Source organism: Phallusia mammillata, chromosome 8 (genome assembly GCF_965637545.1).
Source record: "Phallusia mammillata chromosome 8, kaPhaMamm4.hap1.1, whole genome shotgun sequence".
Taxonomy (NCBI): Eukaryota; Metazoa; Chordata; class Ascidiacea; order Phlebobranchia; family Ascidiidae; genus Phallusia; species Phallusia mammillata.
Window position 1 is genome coordinate 4,904,670 of NC_137259.1, and position 19,649 is coordinate 4,924,318.

The 19,649-nt window shown below is 36.3% G+C and overlaps 1 protein-coding gene across 1 annotated transcript in view; it reads left to right on the plus strand.

Moving 5' to 3' along the window:
- Window positions 1-559: 559 nt before the first annotated feature.
- Window positions 560-19,649, plus strand: part of LOC145203862 (nuclear pore complex protein Nup98-Nup96-like) — a 44,109-nt gene continuing 25,019 nt past the window's right edge. The window contains exons 1-19 of the mRNA XM_080076193.1: window positions 560-721; window positions 1,407-1,517; window positions 2,079-2,333; window positions 2,768-2,965; window positions 4,807-4,925; window positions 5,567-5,752; window positions 6,261-6,380; window positions 6,775-6,925; window positions 7,796-7,927; window positions 9,473-9,633; window positions 10,007-10,293; window positions 11,192-11,350; window positions 12,856-12,958; window positions 13,412-13,603; window positions 13,970-14,108; window positions 16,133-16,271; window positions 17,370-17,547; window positions 18,636-19,049; window positions 19,484-19,599. Of these exons, the coding sequence (XP_079932319.1) occupies window positions 682-721; window positions 1,407-1,517; window positions 2,079-2,333; window positions 2,768-2,965; window positions 4,807-4,925; window positions 5,567-5,752; window positions 6,261-6,380; window positions 6,775-6,925; window positions 7,796-7,927; window positions 9,473-9,633; window positions 10,007-10,293; window positions 11,192-11,350; window positions 12,856-12,958; window positions 13,412-13,603; window positions 13,970-14,108; window positions 16,133-16,271; window positions 17,370-17,547; window positions 18,636-19,049; window positions 19,484-19,599 (3,200 nt within the window). The 5' untranslated portion in view covers window positions 560-681. The remainder of the gene's footprint in view (window positions 722-1,406; window positions 1,518-2,078; window positions 2,334-2,767; window positions 2,966-4,806; window positions 4,926-5,566; window positions 5,753-6,260; window positions 6,381-6,774; window positions 6,926-7,795; window positions 7,928-9,472; window positions 9,634-10,006; window positions 10,294-11,191; window positions 11,351-12,855; window positions 12,959-13,411; window positions 13,604-13,969; window positions 14,109-16,132; window positions 16,272-17,369; window positions 17,548-18,635; window positions 19,050-19,483; window positions 19,600-19,649) is intronic.

Sequence of the window (19,649 nt, forward strand, 5' to 3'; positions counted from 1 at the left end):
AATACAGATAAAAAGAAACTGCACCATATTTTTTCCACAAAACTTCTGCAAAAAAATTATGTCCGAGTGGTAAAAATCACCCAGTCTGCAGAACATTTCCTGACGAGATCTCTGGCTTGCAGAACCAACATGTCCCGCATGGTGCATGCATGACCCGCAAGTTCACTTGCAAGACCAATTTCAGCAGGTGCAAAGCAAGTAAAAGGGTTTAAGACAGGCCAATTAAATGCCTTTGGTGCAAAATTTGCACGTGTAAACCACAAAAATTGGTGTGCAAAAATTTTTTTTGACAAAAAATAAATTGCCTGTGCACCTTCCACATTCTGCAGACTGAAAAAAACCACCATTCATAAACAAAAGCAGTTTGATGATTTACATTGTAACATAGTAACTTACACTTTGTTTCAACGCTTACTTGCGATACTATCTATGTGACATATTACAGTACTATTTATCGTTTTAAGGTTTTCAGCTACCGGACTGTTTGGGAATTTTTATTTCCTATTAATATAGTTAAACAAAAATTGTGCAATATAGTCATTTATTGTTTTATTTACAGATATAAAGTTTTAGCAATGCAATTTTGTACAAAAATCTGCCAGAGATTCTAAAAAGACGTTTCACAGACTGCCCTGTTCGTGTGAACAATCATTTTCTGTTTTTTTCTCGGGATTAAAAAGCATGTTTAACCAGAACACAAGCTTTGGTGGTTCCTCTTTTGGTAAGTAACATTTTTGTGGTCGATTGTATGGATTTGTAGATTTTTTCCTGTAGCTGTAATGTCAGTACTTCTAAACCCAACTTAGGTTTGAAATTTTATGTATTTTTTGTTTTATAACTTCTTGGTGAAAAACTTTGAACAAACCATTAATCTGAATTGAGAAGCTTAAATTGGGATAAATTTTTTTTATACACCCTTTGGTCAAATTAAATGGGCATACTTTGAAGCAATATATGTATAAACACAACCAACTTAAATTAAGCAAAGCTTGCCATTTATATAGATAGCTAAGATATATACTGGTTGGGCCTGTTTGTAAACTTGGTTGGAATATGTACAGATGTTGGTTGACTTGGTAAGTAAATGTACAAGTATGTTTTACAGCATAACAACACTTTAAAATTTGTCAATTATTTACAAATAATTTTGTGATATGGTTTTAGTAATTTATTATGGGTCTAAAACAGTGTAGCTGCAGCGCGTCTACCATCCCTCCACCAAGTGTACCCTCAACTTTATCGCGCTTTTTACTGCCTGAACGTTGAGCAGCTATTTCCGGCTTGGTGAATATTTTAGGGCAATTGTGCTGCTATGATTTTGCCCAGCGAAATAAACTCAACTCAACTAAAACAAACTGCATATTAATATGTATATACATTATTTGCATACAAATCCTGTTTTTTAGGGAATACCAGTGGAGGGTTGTTTGGAAATAAAACCACTACAACTGGTGGTGGATTGTTTGGAAGTTCAGGAACTGGAAGCACAGGAGGATTTGGAGCCAAACCCAATACAGGTATCTATTTATTGTTTATGCAAAACTGTTTTTCGACATTTGTGTGTGAAATTGTTTGCTCAACGATTACACATCGTACACGGCATTTGTATTGCAATTGATTTGTTTGTCGAACAACAGGCAATTCAATAGAGCAATATTTTTTTTCAAATTTTTTTAAGGATAGTCTACAATTTTACAGTACATGGAAGTTAGTAAGAAATAAAATTGAAATAACTCTGAACTATGACCAAACTGAAACGTTAACAAAAATAACATATTAGACCATATTGAATGTAGCATGCCTAGTTCCTGCCTAAATATCACTTTATTGCTATTTATCACCTAACTTTAAGTGACTTTGTTGAGATACAGCACACTGAGAAAAAATTGTCCAGATTAAGCGTTGATCCGTATTAACCGATGTCAAGTAGTTGAAACCTTACCGTATTATAAATCATTTGTACTTCCGTTTTCGTACGAATTAGGCGAATACAGTATCAGAATTAACCAAATCTGGTTTAAGCGAGGTTTACTGTATGATACATACACGTTGCTTGAAATGACCTGTTTAAATTATAGGTTCAGGATTTAGCTTTGGAGCTGCAAACACCAGCACTGGGAGTATTTTTGGTACACCAACAGCAAAAACTGGCAACAGCATATTTGGGACTCCAACAACTCAACAGCAAGGATTCGGTTCCTCAGGTACTGCAGGTGGATTTGGCTCATTTGGACAGCAGCAAAAGCCTGGAGGACTTTTTGGAAGTACAGCTACATCATCTACATCAACATTTGGTGGCGGAGGGTCCTTGTTTGGGGGTGGCACAGCAACTGGTAAGATTTTATAAATTTTTAGTTATTTTGGATTTTGGGCTTTTTAGAATAAAAAAAATCAAGCATATTAAAAGAATAGTTTTTCAAAGTTTATCTTAGACATTGTGTATAACCTTGAGGAAGATACTAGGTGGTATAAAGACCAAACCTTTGTTGGCAGCTCTTTTGTTTCCTTGTAAATATATACCTGCATAACAAACAAAATTTTTATTTGCATGAATACAAAAACAAATGGGCAAAAACGAAGCGCTGTAGCCCAACAAAAAACGATTGTGTAAAATATGGATTTTCAGTACAAAAATGAGGCACCATTTATACGTGCACTAATCTGCATTCAGTTCATCCAGATCTTTGCCCAATCCGTATAGATTTTGTGATTTAAAGGCTTGATCTTAATCTCTGACTTACACTAACTACAAATTATTACCTTGTAGCTGGTTTTGGTCAGCAACAATCTGGCACAGGTGGCACAAAGTTTACAGCAACCTCTGGCAATGACACAATGATGCGAAGTGGGGTGTCGACAACCATCAGTACACGACACCAATGCATCACTGCTATGAAGGAGTATGAAGCAAAAAGCTTCGAAGAGCTCCGAGCTGAGGATTATGTTGCTGGTAGAAAAGGCCCAGGTATGTTGTTTCATTATAATAGTTAATACAACTTATTTTTTGGGCAGAAAAAAATCAGGCTGTTTTGTGGATGTACAGGTTCATGCAATTTTATTGTATATATAATTAAACCATATTGAAATTTTTTTGTAAAAACTTTTTCAGTTTCATGTAAAGTATTTATGACTGCATTTTGTGAATCACAAATTCTGTGGAATTCCCCCAATATACTACATAATAGTAGATGCTAAACCATGGGTCTCCAACAGTTGTACCGGGCCAATTTTCAAATTTTTTAGAGGCCGCGGGCCACATGCAGTCTTACATGTCAAAATGTTCTAGTTTATGGTCCCTTATTGGCTAACAGCGTTATTTTCATTGACCTCCAAGAGCTCATGACTTTACAATCTTACTTCCGTGTTCATCAATGCTTTTTATTTTCATAAAAATCAACAAAGAAATTGTTTGCGCATAATTCCCTATCTTAGTTTTGTCTGTGATGTCACAACCCGCTCTTAGAACATTGATATGTGTGATAATATTTAGGTAAAATAAATCCTAAAGCTGTAGTGATGAAAGTTTAAATTACTTTTAGCAGCTTAAGCTGGTTAATTGCATGGTTTTAGCATTGAATTCATCGTGGACCGCGGAAAATTACGAAACGTCTGTTATGTAAATGAAATGGTTTGGAAACCACTGGAGACTTTGCACTGGCCTATAGGCATCTGAAAAAGTCAATGCGACCAACATAAGTGTCAACAAAATGTTGGTTGGCCTTCATGAACTTGAAAGTTCCTTATCCCTGAGCTAAACAAAACTAGTGGACACAAAAAACTTGACGGATTTTAACTTCACCCTTTGATGATCAGAATAAGGTTGCATTATTACATCACATTAATAATAATGTATCACAAAGGTAAAATTTGGTATTTTTGACTTAGTGATATATGATTTTGAATTGTGAAATACTTGAAGGGTGAATAAAACAAACACATCCTTTAAATTTTACAAGATTTTTGTTTATTTTTTCATCTGCTTATAATGCCGCGGGCCACGGAAAATTGCCTGGCGGGCCACATGTGGCCCGTGGGTCGCGTGTTGGAGACCCCTATGCTAAACCTAACAAAGATCATTAAAAATGTGGTCATTTTTTAACATCATAGGTCATATTAACATCATAGGTCATGTATATAAACAAACCACATAAAAAATAAATGTAAATTTCTCCCCTCAAGTTTTAAAGAAATTCCTCCCAGTTGGGAACCACTGCACTAACTTAAAAGCAGTATTTCATACCGTATCGAATTCATATGTGTTTCGAAAGGAATGAAACCAAATAACGTTATTCGTTCTGAGCAAATTATTTATTTCGTTCTGGACCGATATTTTCATTTCGTTCCGGTCTGACCGAAATAAATTTATAACGGTATTTTTCGGTATTTCGGTCTGAACAAACAAGCATTTCTTTGTGGTCTTTGCAACTATTAAGCGAAAAAAGGAAGAAAGTTGCAACACACAAGAATTATTGTCGGTAGTTGTTACGTCACATGACATTTGTCAATGATGGTCAAACGGATGTAAATTGTAGGAGCTTCAATTTTTATGATAGCTTAACGGCACGAAATTTTCAGCAATTGTATCATGTCAAATGTCCATAACAAAATACCGGAATAAAAAATAACGGTATTTCGTTCCGTTCCGGTGTTTTGAATATTTTTTATTTCGGTATTTCGTTCCGGTATTTGAGCCAAAAATTATTTATTTCTTTCCGGTATAACGTTCCGTTCCGTTCCGGTATGAAACACTGCTTAAAAGCCCGTAAACACTTTTGCTTAACATACTTGTATAATTTTTGCATCAAGGTACGGGAACTGCAGCATCTTCTTTTGGGAACACTACATCATCAGGTGTTTTTAATTTCGGACAAACATCAACTGCTGCAAGTGGTGGTGGTGGCCTGTTCGGGTCCAGTGCTGCTAAAGTAAGTCTACATTTAATCATAAACATAAGTGCCAAAGAACATTTTGGTGTTTGTAGAATACATCATGTAGACGTTTCAACAATCTCCATTGTTAAGCTTGACATCAATACCATGGTGGCATCCAATATACTTAGGAACACTATACACGGACTTCAAAGTCATTTAGTCATAAGCATAACTGCCAAGTTCTTCATTTATGATTAAATTACTTTTCAGGTTTGTGTATAGTGTTCCTAAGTCTACATTACTAAATAAAATTGATTTTTGCCAGGTATCTCAGTTAAACATTGCCAGAACTTTGCTTACAATAACAAAAGTTGACATTTACTGTTCAAATTTTCCATTTTTTTCAGTATTTTGCAACCATTTCTGGTTAGTTATACTAAATATTGTGTTTAAATGTATTAATTTTAATTTTACCTAAAAAAAAAAAAAACGAAGACATGAATTATCATTGATGATATGTAGCAGCAAGGTATTTGATAACACTACTTTAAGTTTCGGCATCGAAAAGCTTTTTCACTCCTTGTCAAATAATGTGTATAAGATTGTTTGTCAAGCTCTTTTTATTTATTTATATGCCATCTGTGCATTATAACCTTGTAGCCAGGCATATACATTTTCTCTCTTCACATTTATAGCCTGCCTTCGGATCAACAAGTACAAGTGGTGGGTTATTTGGTTCAACAAATACATCCAACGCTGGTGGATTGTTCGGCAATAAAAGCGCTGGATTTGGTGCTGCAAAACCTACATCCGGATTTGGAAGTTTTGGTACGGCAACATCAAATGGAAAATCTTTGTTTGGAAATACTGCAAGCAAACCAGTAAGTAAAACTTAACATACACTTTAATTAGGTCTGTTTTGTGGAATCTTATGCAATGATCTATTCATAAGTTTATTGATGAATGCAACAGCCCAAATAGATGTGAAAAGCGTTGTGCTTTAATATTCAAACAGATCAGTAAATGCATATCTGTTTTTTACAAATAAAATTTTTTAAACTCAATTTGACAACTTACTGACTTTGATTTGTTTGTTTATTGTAACATTGTTGCTACAATCTATAGCCCAAGGAATTTCATGTATAATACATTATAAATTCTTGGTAGTCAAATGTCCGATTTTACCAATTTCTGTATGCAATTAACAATATAATACCTTGGATTTACCTTTGCTGTGTTAAACAGAATATGCGATTAACCAGACTTGTCTGTAGCATACATATTAGCATTTGAACATGCTTTCAGAATTTGACTTAATTCATAAGGCATTTAAATGCTTCATAGTAAATGGGGAAAAGAATGTATTTTGAAGCTTGCACTGTTTTGTAGACTGGCAGCATATTTGGCAACACTGCAACTTCAACTGGAAGCTTATTTGGATCGAACACTGGAACAGGAACAACAGGATTTGGAGCAACAGGGTCAACAGGATTTGGTGGAACTGCATCTGTAAGTTTTGTTTTTACCAGCTTATTAAACTTCTTGCTCACTTATCTTTTAATTTTTTTGTGGGCATTTTTTCAGTCTAAACTTTAAATCACAACTTGTAAAAAATAGTATTAGTTTTTTACCCAATTAAACCTAATAATGCTTAGTGGCCAACTTGTGAAATGTTAACAAGTTTTATGTTTTTATGATTAGAGACATTGGGAGTCCAGAAATTTGATTTACCTTTCCCATACAATGAGAATTCTCAACGGGTTTTAAATTTCCCATGCTTTGGCGTAATCTAACTTTGTAAACTAGCAGTTTTTTCGGTAGACAGTATTAATGTGTTAAAAAACGAAATTATATTAACCTGTTCTAAAAAGATAATATTAAAATAGTTGCAAATAAAACGCAGAATATTTTTGGGAGTAAACCGACCGGATTTGGCACAACAACTGCTAGCACTGGGTTTGGTACCGGGACTGGAATGTTCGGTTCAGCAAATACTTCGAAACCTGCCACAGGACTTTTTGGTGGTTCCACAGGATTTGGTCAAACTAACACAGGTAAATGCACGCTTCAATATTATTTGTTTTGTTCATTAAAAAATAGTGCTTAATTTTGCTCAAGCCTATTCTATGAGTTTTTATTAATAAACCAATACACATATACATTACATATATATTCATTGACTTATGCTTTGTTTTTCTTACCCGTATTAAGTTAATGTAAGCCACTCTTGATTGTAAGCTGCATGCTGTAATGTTAGATACTTTTGTTTCACACTGCTTCTTTCTTAGGCTACGTAGTAAAGCTATTTGTAAACAGTTGTTAGTTTGGCAAATATATAACTGTACCCAGCAGAATATATCTTGGCATGTGATGTCTGCATGCAAATGAATACTAAACACAAATCAAATCAAAATGAAAAAATGTACAAACTACAAATGGTATCGGCATAGCATTAAAATATAACCTGTCCTTGATTGTAAGCTGCTACCATTGGGTAAAAAAGTTGTTGCTTACAATCTAATACAGTGGTTTTCAATCTTGTATGGATCGCGTACCAGCTGACATTTTTTTCTATCGCTGCTTACCACCCAAAACTAAACCCTGTTTGAATAGATAGACCAAGAAATAAGCCCACTTTCTCAACCCCTGGCTAGCATATTTAGCAATTTCAAAAAAATGTCCAAAACCCGAGTTTCAACCCAGGACTGATCAGTTAGGTCAGTTCAGTTGCAATTTTTGATCAGACTTAAATTAGGAATCACAGAAAGCTACTCGCGTACCACCTGAAAAGTTCCGTCGTACCACTAGTGGTACACGTACCACAGTGTGAGAACTACTGATCTAATAAATAAAATATACAGCATTGTACTGATTTTGCATACTGATGATAGATTGGATTAGATTGAACATTTTGTTTTATTCAGCTGGATCGTCACTATTTGGAAATAAAACTGGTTTTGGAACTACAACCACACAGAGTGGAAGTCTTTTTGGTTCTACCTTTAACACAGGAACACAAAATAAGGGGTTATTTGGCAATACTGGAACAGCAGCAGGTTAGAATAACTCTGTCAGTTGGTTAAAAACTGTGCTTGTCTATTTATGAAATTTATATTACTGATAGATTTCTGTCTGTGATAAATTATGACCCCAGTTAACCTAGCAGATCATCCACAGCCTCCCCCCCCCAAAAAAAAAATTAAAACAACCATAATCTCACATTTTTAATATTAACCATTCATGAGAATAATGTTGATATTTTTGAATATTTTATATTTCTGTGTCTCATTAAAGACAAAATGTTTAATGGGTTGGCTTTCAATTAAAGTTGGTTCTGTTGTTTGCTTTGGCACTCACTAGTGTAGATAAGCCACTAACGCAGTTAAGCTACTGAAAGCTGTGTACAGTATCATATTTGCCGAAATTTTTGTAAACACAATGACCGAAGCATAGTGAAAAAAAAAAAAAAAGTGAAAATCTCTTGCTTCTCATTGTAAGCGAGGTATTGCTACCACCACATAAAGCATGTTGTGTGTTAAAAATTAGTATTTCTGGTTTCACCATTTTGCCTCTACAACTTCTTCAAGTTTTGAAACAAAAAGCTGTAAGTGTTTAATTGGTAAACACGAAAGCAAGAAAAAAATACCTGTAGTGGGATTTGAACCACTAATGCAAGATTGTATTGACTGGTATCAATTATTGCGCTTTCATGGGCCTGACATATATACTATGGTTTGTAAATAAGTGTAACCTGAGGGCTGATTCCAAGTACATGTGTTTGTTTACTTTGTTGTGTACTGTAGGGATGCGCCGAGCCGAGCCAGAACCCGAGTACTCGGTACCGAGCATCCCTGTTTTTGATGCTCGGTGCTCGGTGCTCGGCCGAGCAGTTGCACAAACTGACCCGAGCATTAAGTTTGCATATTCATGCCCTGCTAACACACTTAACTATAGTGTTCGAAAGGGTGTCTATGAACAAAAACAAATGAGTTTTCAAATGTATTAGATGGTGGAAAAACATGTACTTCTGAGCCCTGCACAGCCTAATACACCGTTGGTGACGTAAGAGACCTTGCAGAGCTAACACGTAGAAAGGGGATTTTTTGTGACGTCATAATGCACCGAGCGTGCTCGGCCGAGCACCGAGCATTTAAGTGAGACTCGGTGCTCGACCAAACAGAACATTTGCAGTTTTGGCACATCCCTAGTGTACTGCTTATGATATTGAATTAACAAGTCACATTGTTAGTACCCAGAAAATTGCACTGGGTACATTGATCTGGTCAGAAACAAAATGAAGAAATTACTTACTAGCACTGCTCTGTAATAGTTTAGATGCACACCACTGGTTTGAACAATCCCATTGTGGCTAGATTGTTTTAGCTTTAAGCTTGATGCATATGTATCTTGACAGGGCAGCTGCTTGCTCAATTCTACACCTTTTTTGGTGCAGTGATACAGAATCAATACATTTTATTTAAAGCCAGTTGTGTAATAGAAAGCTCTCTTTAGTGATCTATGCTTCGAGCATTCCAGTTAGACTAAAGCCAGCCAAATACTACTGAAAATGTCAAGTGATCAGAGTTTTTTGTTGGAATCAGGCACTACTTCTGGGTTTAATTTTCCTGGGAGCACACTGGGTGGCACAGGGACGACAGGATTTGGATCAACTGGTTTTGGACAACAGAATACTGCTGGAGGGACTCAGGCTCCTGCTACATTGTCAACAGGATCCAACGAACAATCTGTTCAAATGCTTCAGGTTTGAATTTGTGTTACTTAAAAGAATTTTTTTTTGCTATGCCATGTTTACATATTTTGTATAGCACTTTACAACTTGAAGTATTTTGGATTTTATTTCAACTTTCAATTGAATTTTATAGTGTCATTTAAAGCATTTACAAGAGTTTTTGAATAGATTGTAATGAACAATATCTGCAATTTTTTATGCTTCGATTTACAAAAAAAGAAATATTGCACTTTCTATACTATGAATAAAGGCCAAAAAGTGTGTAGAGATGTGACACAGGTACACATTTTGGCCTTTTAGTCATAATGTAGTGAATACAGTGTTTTTGTGTTTCTTGATTTTTTCTATTTTAGTCACAACAAAAATGTGTACTTTGATTTTCCAGGCACTTTTGTCAGCACCATTTGGGGATTCGCCACTGTTCAAAAACTCCCTCAGCGATCCTGTGAAGCGCAAAGAAGCTTTGAAACCGACGAACCCAGCAGCTCAGAAAGCTGCAATCCAGTCACCATTATACAAAGTATCTCCAGGCCCCTCGTCCCGAATTCGACCAAAAGCTCGCCACCCTCACTCCCTTAGTGCTTCGGGCACCCCTAACAAATCCCATCAGCTGTTTGCTGGCCTTGAACAAGAGGATGAGTCGGTTGTCAGTAATCGTAGTTTTGTTGCAAGGTTAGAATTTGTTTCTTTTAAATTAGATTCATGCTTTGTCTAAGGTCTAAGCTTTAAAATTTGGCCTTATGAATAAACTAATTAAATATATATTATAAAGGAAGTATATGTCATAGCAATTGTTTTGACATTTAAACCATAGTATTTAACGATTTTAAAATCGACATATTTAACAATTTTAAAATCGACATGTTTTGTTTAAAGCTTACAGTGCACAGTATTGCAATTGCATGACATATATAAAAATGTTTAGGTGTCAATCAGATTTTGAAGTATTTTTTGTTTACATTATCATTGTTTGTCAATCAAATTCTACACTCGCATTGCATAAGTGATTGACAACAGTAATAATGATGAATTAATTCTAACTTAGCAACAATTGCAATCATTGACAATGCAAAGGAAGGGGGGTTTCCCGCTGGAAATACCCTTAAAACAATTTTATCACAGAAACTTATGTCATTTTGTTTAACGCCATGCAAGACCTCAGTTGTAAGTCGGGTCAGGTTCGGGCTTAGGTTATAAAAAAACGGGCCTGTTTTTGGCCTGACTTTAAACTTTTGTTTGTATTTTTTCGAATACGTTTATCTAGCTAAGTAGCCAATTGCTGGACCTGGCCTAACGTCAAACAGCCCTTAAACGAGACCAATTGTCTATTGTGTCTGTTGTCTCTATTCTTTTCTGAGGCTTTTAATGTATTGGCCTGTCAATCAAGCGTTCTGGCCTAATCAGGCTTGTCAAAAATGATTTGGGTTCTGGCCAGGTATGGGACTTGTTCTTTAAGATTCGAGCCAGGTTTAGGCTCCAATTTCAGGCCCATTTACAACTCTGTACCAGACTGTAAGTAAAATCAATTTGAGTTTATTGTTTTGCTCAAACCTGTTTAATCTGCTTTCAGGTCGAGTGTAAAGAGACTAACAATTAAGGTGACCCCCAATCAACGTGGGTCTTACCCGGGAACTCCCCATGGATCATCATCGTCTTCATCAGCTCCAGGGTCAATTGCTTCTACAGACAAAGAACCGATGCCCAGTGAATTTCAAAGAAGGGTATTTAGGTAAATGGCCAAAGAATATACTATAATATATAATTCAATTTTCGGCGGGTTCTTCACTGAGCCTGTGTAGCTTAGTTGGTAGAGCACGAGTCCCAGAAAGACTCCTGTAAAAATCCCACCACAGGCCAAGTTTTTCTAGCCTTGCCATATGGTAAGTGCTTGGTGACAGATAACAGTCTGATTCGGTATGCCGACTTTAATGGGCCTGGAATACTATGATTTCTATATGTGTGTCCCATGATTGGTGGTCTGCATCAACGCTTCAGGGCTGATCCCAGCTCATCTATGTCTTAAGTAATAAATAAATATTTGTATTTCCTTCTGAGTGATGCTTGTGGTTTAGTGTAAAGTAAGTGCTTTTGAATATATGACAAGTTAAAAAGATTGAAAAGCATTGGTCAATTGTGTTATTACAATACTTAAACAAAATTAGTTAGTATGTGTTAAGACATTTTGTGTACCCTTTAACTTTTTATTCCTTTAATTCCTTACATCAGTGATTTTATTTTATGCATGAGTGTAATTGTTTATGGTTGACTGATTTTGCCATTTGGCAGTGTGCCAAGTTGTTACAGATTAGTTCTTGACCTTGTGTCAGTGTTCAGTTGTGGTTGGTGTGTGCAGTTGTAGTTGACTTGGTGTGTTACTTTGAATGTGTTTATAAGTCTTCTGTTATGCGTTTGTTCTACAATTATGTTCATTAATGATCTGTTTATGTTTCTATTTGAATAAAATTGTGTTAAATAGTGATGGGACGGGTACTCGGTATCGAACAATCTCAGTGGTATCGATACTCGTACTCGGTATCGAAATGTTTTGTCTCAGTTTTCGATACCAACGTGCGAGTACCGAAGGCCGATTTACACCATAAGAATACGGGCAACTTTATGCCAATATTTGCTTCTGACAGCACAAAATTGGAAAAACGTTCCGCCAGGTTCTGTATACATTTTTCTCTATCACATGGAGATTACATTTTTCTGCATGTGTGTGTGCACGCCTGTACCCCAACCATGGCAGAAAAATTAGCCAGTGATATACAACTAAGTACAACACTACACTTAAGTACTCGGTAATCGTACTCGGTATCGAAGGTATATACATGTGGTACTGTACTCGGTATCGGTACTCGCTTCAAAACCTGGTATTGTCCCATCACTAGTGTTAAACTTGAATTGTGAATAACTATAAGGGTTTCTGTTGATCCAAAGAAAACTGTTTAACAGTATGTGCCAGCCTCACTTTCTTGTGAGCTCCAGTCACAACCTCCTATAATGATGGTGAACCTATTTAGTCCTCATTGGGGCATGCCACTTTTTTGTGCTACATGATAGTTTACCATTGTGCAAGCATACATAACTCATCTCACTACAGAAATGGAAAATGTATCTCAAAAACAGACCATTTTTCGCTCATTGTTTTGTTATCCTTTCCAGTATTTTGCTAACCTGTATCATGCTAAATCTTAACCAAATGTTGAGTGATGGTATTATTATAATCTTTAGTGATGCTGCTGAAACAATACCTTACAAGACTGCTTCACTACCAACATCACAAGGCAATGATGCCATCACAGATACTCCTGTATCAAGAGGCCCTGTTGTTCAGGTTAGTTTACCAATCAGTGATTACTGATTACTTTGAGGATCAACCCAACCTGGAGTAAATTTATTTATTCTTTATGATTTTGACTAAAAGGTTTTTGTATGTTTTAATATAATTTGTGCATTTAAATTGATGTGTTTGGGGTAATCCTAAACTGCTATCAATGGATTACTTTTTTCTTGCCCATACCTACTGCACTTCACTCCAAAAATGACAGAAGCAAAAATGAGCAAAATCTCAATAAATCTTGTAACTTTTCTACTTAAGGGCTACCAGAACTGTTTTACCTTTAAACAACAACCACAGAACTAAAATTTTCATTTTGTGCTGTTTAAAAGGAAAAAAAGCATTTGACTGACCATTTGAGTACATCTCTTTGACAGACTTGCCATTCCTATCTAACAGCACTTAAATTGGCTAACTAACATAAAGAGCTAATACATGGCAATTTTACAGTTGGACAGATTGAACGGTCAGCAAGGTTCAGATGGCAACCTGGATGATACAATGGTTGCATTAAACATCAAGAAATCGAAGAGCCTTCCGTCTCAACCAGTTTCATCCCCTCTGACCGTCACCAAAGATCGTCTTGCAGCATTAGAAGAAGATGGGGATGCAGAAGTAGAAATGAATGGATTGGAAGAAGGGGTAGGTGTCATAAAACTGAAAATATTGTGTTTGGCTTTGTATGATGTTAGTGACATGATATCACCTGTCTCCAGTTTGAAGTCTTGGGAAAAAATATAGTTCCATGTTTACCTATTTTTCTAGTTATTACTTTTAATCAGAGGTAACAAACATAAAGTGTGAATACAGAATGACAAAATACAGTAAACTTCGGTTCTTTCGAACCCGATTGGACCAAAAAAATTTATTCGGGTTAGGTGAAGATCCGGATTAACTGATGTCTATTCATTCTGAGCCTTAACACATTACAAATCATTTGTATCTCGAGAAATAGGCAAAGATCCAAATTCATTTATCCTTTACTGCACACACCCTGTTTTTGCACAGGTTGAGAAAGAACCTCATCCTGCTGGTATTATTCTTTCAAAACCTGGATATTACACAATCCCGGGGTTGGGCGATCTGGCCAAGAACACTGACAAAGATGGGCGCTGTGTTGTGCACAACTTTACAATCGGAAGAGCTGGTAAAAAGTTTATTTTATTTACAACATGTTTTGTTGTGTTGATGAGCTTAAATTATATGGTACAGATTAATTTATGTCTCTCAGGTAACCATCATAACTAGTACTTACAAACTATGAGCCCAGAAAGAGGTAAATTGAGTATTTGTAAAACAGTTATATTAAAAATACAATACTGTTTAAAATCTCTACCTTATGATATCACACCATGACCACTTACCGTACAAGTCTATTATGTCAAAAACGACTATTACTGTTAACATTTTTACAGTGTGTACAGTGTGCAAATTCCTTTTTTTTTCATTCTGGTCTAACCATAAAAATTTGTAGCAGTTATGTTTACGTATTTCGGTCCCAATAACATTAGCCCGCAGACGTCTTCACTAAAAAGTTTGGACATGCCTGTCCTAACCGAACAAAGCAAGTTCTAACACAAACTGTTGGGCGTTTTTTTTTGCTTGCAAAAGTCAAGGGCGACCGTGTTTCAATTAAAATATGCTGAAACATACATCATTTTAATGCTTGCAAACTGTGAAAAGATACTGGTTGACGGAAAAAGATATAGTTCAAACCAGTAGAGACTTTATTACTAGAATATGAACTGTGTGATTGTTCGTAGTTTTCTCTCGCCATACGATTTTCGTGTTACAAACATACGTATTCAGTTCCACTATTCGGAGTTACTTTAAACAAAACGTCTTAATGTTATTTAGTGCGCTCCTTTGTGTGAGCACCACAAACCGAAGTTAGGTGTTGTGATTCATATGACTAAAATTTCGAGGCTTGTTAAGTTTCTTGCTATTCTTTGCAGCGTCGCTTCGGGTGATGCAAAAATGTTAGTTTAGGTTCGATCTCAAATGGGTTTATCAAAAATCCTTGTTTTTTAGTGATTTCCCGTAATAGAAGTTACAGCACCACAAGCGAAATATTTTATAAACATTAAAATTGTGCAAAAACATGTTTCTTCAAGATTTAGTAATTTGAACCCACATACAAAACTAAACATCTTACGTTTTTTGAAAGAAAGTTTTTGGCGCTGTTTCGAGCCAACAATAGTTTTATTTTTATTCGTCATTGCCCACAACTTATTTACCGTGACGATCGCGCCGACAAGGCACCACAAACGAAAGTTTTTGACACCAGCACAATAATTGAAAATAGATTGTTATCGGCCACTTGTGTTTTCTTGAGAATATTTTTAACGCGGCACTCTGTGCGGTGTGACGTAACTCTATCCTCTTCTATGTCAGTGGATCTTAACCTTTTAATCACGGCCGAACCCCTACGACATTCTTCAGCCTTTGGTCGAACCCCAACAAGTTATATCGTAGGGTTTTAACTTTTGACGCTACGTTTTTGGTGTCAACAAAGATTCGTTGTTTGGCTGCTTACGAACAATGCGCATAGTATTCTTTGTTACGTAAATATAACCTAGTTTTAACCTTCCGATGTTTTGCCATCTAGCAAATAAAAATTGCTATTTTTAGCGACTATATACCTCCATAGTTTTTCAAAACGTTCGCCGAGTATTTCTACTTTAAAAGATCTTCGTCGAACCAAAAAGCGTTGCCGAAGCCCTGGGGCTCGATCGAACCCTGGTTAAGAACTAGTTAATATAACGAGAAAAAGTACCGGAAGAATTTATAAAAAATTGCGCACAGACATTCAAAGATGACGTGTTATTAAGTATATCACTACATAAGATTTCAAAACAGTTCTGATTTTCAAAGAATTCCTTATATTTTCTACATGTGGTGGGTTATAACTTTCTAAATGTTTTCCACTATGATATGTGACCTACTAAAAACTCATACTTATAACCCAAAAATATCGCGATTGGCATTATTAGCACAATAACTGACCCAAATAGTTTGTAAGACAAAGAAAAGAAAAAAAACTTTTGAAATACGTGGATTACATTGTCAAATTTTTTCTTCAAAAAAAAACGGTCAAATTTCAAGATTGTCGCATTTTCCTTTGTTTTCAAACTCTTTTTGTATATTTATTATTAGTTGTTTTACTTTCAGGTTACGGATCGGTGTTTTTTGAGGGGGAGTTGAATATAACTGGTATGAACTTTGATGAGATTGTACATATTCGAAGAAAAGAGGTGACAGTATATCCTGATGATAACAATAAACCATCCTTGGGCGAGGGTCTCAACAGGTAAGGGTTATTTTTCAAGTACAAACTTGTGTAAATTTCAAGTACAAACTTGTGTAAATCCTTATTTTACATGTTTCGTTTGTTGTCATTGCGTTGTGTAGGTATTCAATTTTAAAAGCGTTTTTACCTAATGTATATTTTAAACTACATTATTTTGGCATTTCCACTACCTGAATTTAGGCGACGAAATATGTATTTCTGTTAATTTTAAGGAATAAATTATGCTTTGTACACGTTTTTCGTAAACAGTCTACTATAAATATTAAACCCTTAGTAGTTGTGATAAATCAATACAAGCGTATTTGTAAATATGCTGGTTTGTTTAGGCAAACTTAAACATCTGTAATAACTGTAAATTTTAGTAAAAACTTGGTTCACAATCTCAATGTCGTTCTGTCTTTTGTGACAACTTTTTTCTACTTAATTAAAATTGCGCTATTCGCTTAATTAGATGCTGTTGTGTTTTCTTGTTAAACCCCGTTTACAGGTTTAAATTCTAGTTTATTGAGTAAACTTCCAGCAGTCTTTTATTAAAGCACCAACACGATGAACGTTAAAACGGACGTTCTAATGCCGATTACTTATCGGTAGCTTTTGCACCATTGAGCTACGTGTCATCACTAGACCATTGGTGGCACTGCGTTTTTTTACCACCGCCCGCTTTTTTTTTTGTGTTTCGCCGCCCTTTTCGCTTTATAATACCATGTGTTTGCAAATTATGTCATTACCCTGATGAAGGTGTCTCGTATAGGACATCGGAACGTTGGCATACTTTAATAAAAACCGCTGGAAGAGCTAAATTTTTGTTGATACAATATGCTTGGCAGCAACAGTTTATTTATTTACCGTTTGTCAAACGGTTTTTACGATATTTTTCGCTAATCTAACGCTTAAATACTCCATAAGTTATTATAACAGACAGTTTGATACTCATGATACCCAACTATCCATTCAGGGTAAAAACGTTTGTTCTTCATAACTCTTTCTATTTATATTCTGATTACCCCATTTTTGGGGTGTTTTTAACTCGGTACTCACACAGCTACTGGGCGACATACGAACTCTAATACTTAAACTTATATTCTACTCGTTTTACAGAAAAGCTGAAATCACGTTGGACTGTGTGTGGCCGAACGATAAAGCAACGAGAGAGCCAGTGACCAGCCCTGAACGTCTTTCCCATATGGGCTGGGAGCAAAAACTTGAACAAACTACAACGAAGATGGGAGCAAGATTCAAGGAGTACAGGCCTGATACTGGATCCTGGGTTTTTCAGGTAAGGAAAACTAGCAAATTGAAATCTTAGCTGCAAAAACTCGCAAAATACCATAAACATATCATGGTCTTTCAGGTAAGGAAAATCAGTTAAAACTACGACTATACGCAAAACGACGCAAATTGACATGCATTAGTCTCATAAATAATTTTAGTCTATAGCTTGATGTGATACGTAGAGTTGTCATTCGAGCCGGGCTTTTCGAGTTGGGTTCGGGTTTAGGTTTCAATAATGAGGGCTGGATTCAGACCTGACTTTACCATTTTTGCCGCGTTTACATCAACTTTGGGGACTGGTTCGGGCTTGTTTTTTTCAAATCGGATTCGGGGAGGAATTTAGGCTTGTATTTTCGGGTATGGGTCCAAATTCCTGGCCCCTTATACAATTCTGGTGCAACCTGTAGCTCTGTGGAGCCAAAAAAAGGTTGAAAAGACGCAAGCCACACCTGTACGTAGCACAAATTGTCTTTATTTTGCTTATGTTAAGTATTCAGATAAGTGAAATTCGCAACTTGGTAAATAGAGTTGCTGGTAGAGCCTCTATTGGCCTTGCGGACGCCATTTTGTTTCCAAATTAATACAGCGGGTATTGCTATGAAAAATCACATCAGTTGTCTGAATTTTTCAAACTGGAGAGTTTAAAGGCAAATCGAATGTAACTTTTGGATTAACTTGCCGAAAAACATACACATTAACATGTAAACCTATTCTGGGATCGGCAGCGTCCTGGTTTTGAAATTGAAAATAGGGTTTTGTCTTTTTTTAACATTTGTCGAACTGGCGATCCCTTACTGCGAAGCAGACATGTGCAGAACATAAGGCAGGCAACGGTGTGTGTGATTCGACTTTCGGCGGATTCTCCACTGAGCCTGTGTAGCTCAGCTGGTAGAGCTCGAGTCCCGGAAAGACTCCTGTCGGTGGTTCGCATCCCACCGCAAGCCAGCCTTTCTAGTCTGTGCCTTGCCATATGGTAGTGCTTGGGAGACCGACTTCATTCGATGGGCCTGGCGTACTTTGATTCTTATCGATGGCACATTGCGTCAATTCAAATCAGGATGAAGTTTAAACTCCTTGCTTTTTTCTCCCTAGGTGTCGCACTTTTCCAAGTACGGTCTTCCTGAAAGTGATGACGAAGTAGAAGTCGAAGCTATCAAGAAACCGCCAGCTGAGGGCGCTAAAGAGGATACAAGACCTAAACCCGAAAGTGATGAAACGAAAGCGACAAAAACAACCAAGCTTTGGTCAAAAAGAATCGAAACCCAAGACCCCAAAAAACTATCAAAACCAACTGGTTTGGGTGGAGACGGCTTGGATGAGGAAGAGATGAGCAAAGAAGATATTGCCGACTTCCAGGATGAGGATAATGCTATTGAAGATGCTGGTGATGAGGCGGAGTTTATGGATGCAAGTGATCGAGCTGTTCGACCTCCGGAACAAGATGCAATTTTTCCGGTTTCGCACAGAATACCATTTTCCGCACGAATTAACTCAAATCGAATGCAGGTGCAGTAGTAATGCATATTTTCTTTTGTTATGCTGATTTGAGTAAAATACATATAGTAACCTCGGTTAAGCCGGATCTTTGCCTAATTCGGACAAAACTTGAGGTAGAAATGATTTGTAAAGTGGTAAGGCTTGAACTAATTTACATCAGTAAATCTGGATCTTTGCATATTCCAGAAAATTCAAGGTTTACTGTATTTTTAAAGTTTAAACCTAAATTAATTTGCTTGTTGCTGTTTAGGTAAGCAGGAGCCACTTTACCAGAATTTAAACTATGTTTTTTTACCTTTTTGCGGCTAACATAACATTGGTCCCCTATTTGTTGATCTGTTTAAGTTTTGAAGATAACTCATCGCTACAAAAAAAAAACTTACAAACTTTCACGAAATTACGTCATCGCAATCTAATTTCGACAACTATTTTTTTCACCCTAGTCAATGAAAGCGTCGTTTTTTGCCGATGACGAAGAATCGTCTGAACCACATGACCAAAAACCGCGTCACGCCTCCGTGAACAAGATTTCGTCACTGCAATCTCCAGCTCTGTTGGGGTGAGTGCCCTACAAACTTTTATGAAATACTGTTTCTTTTTTGTTAAGCT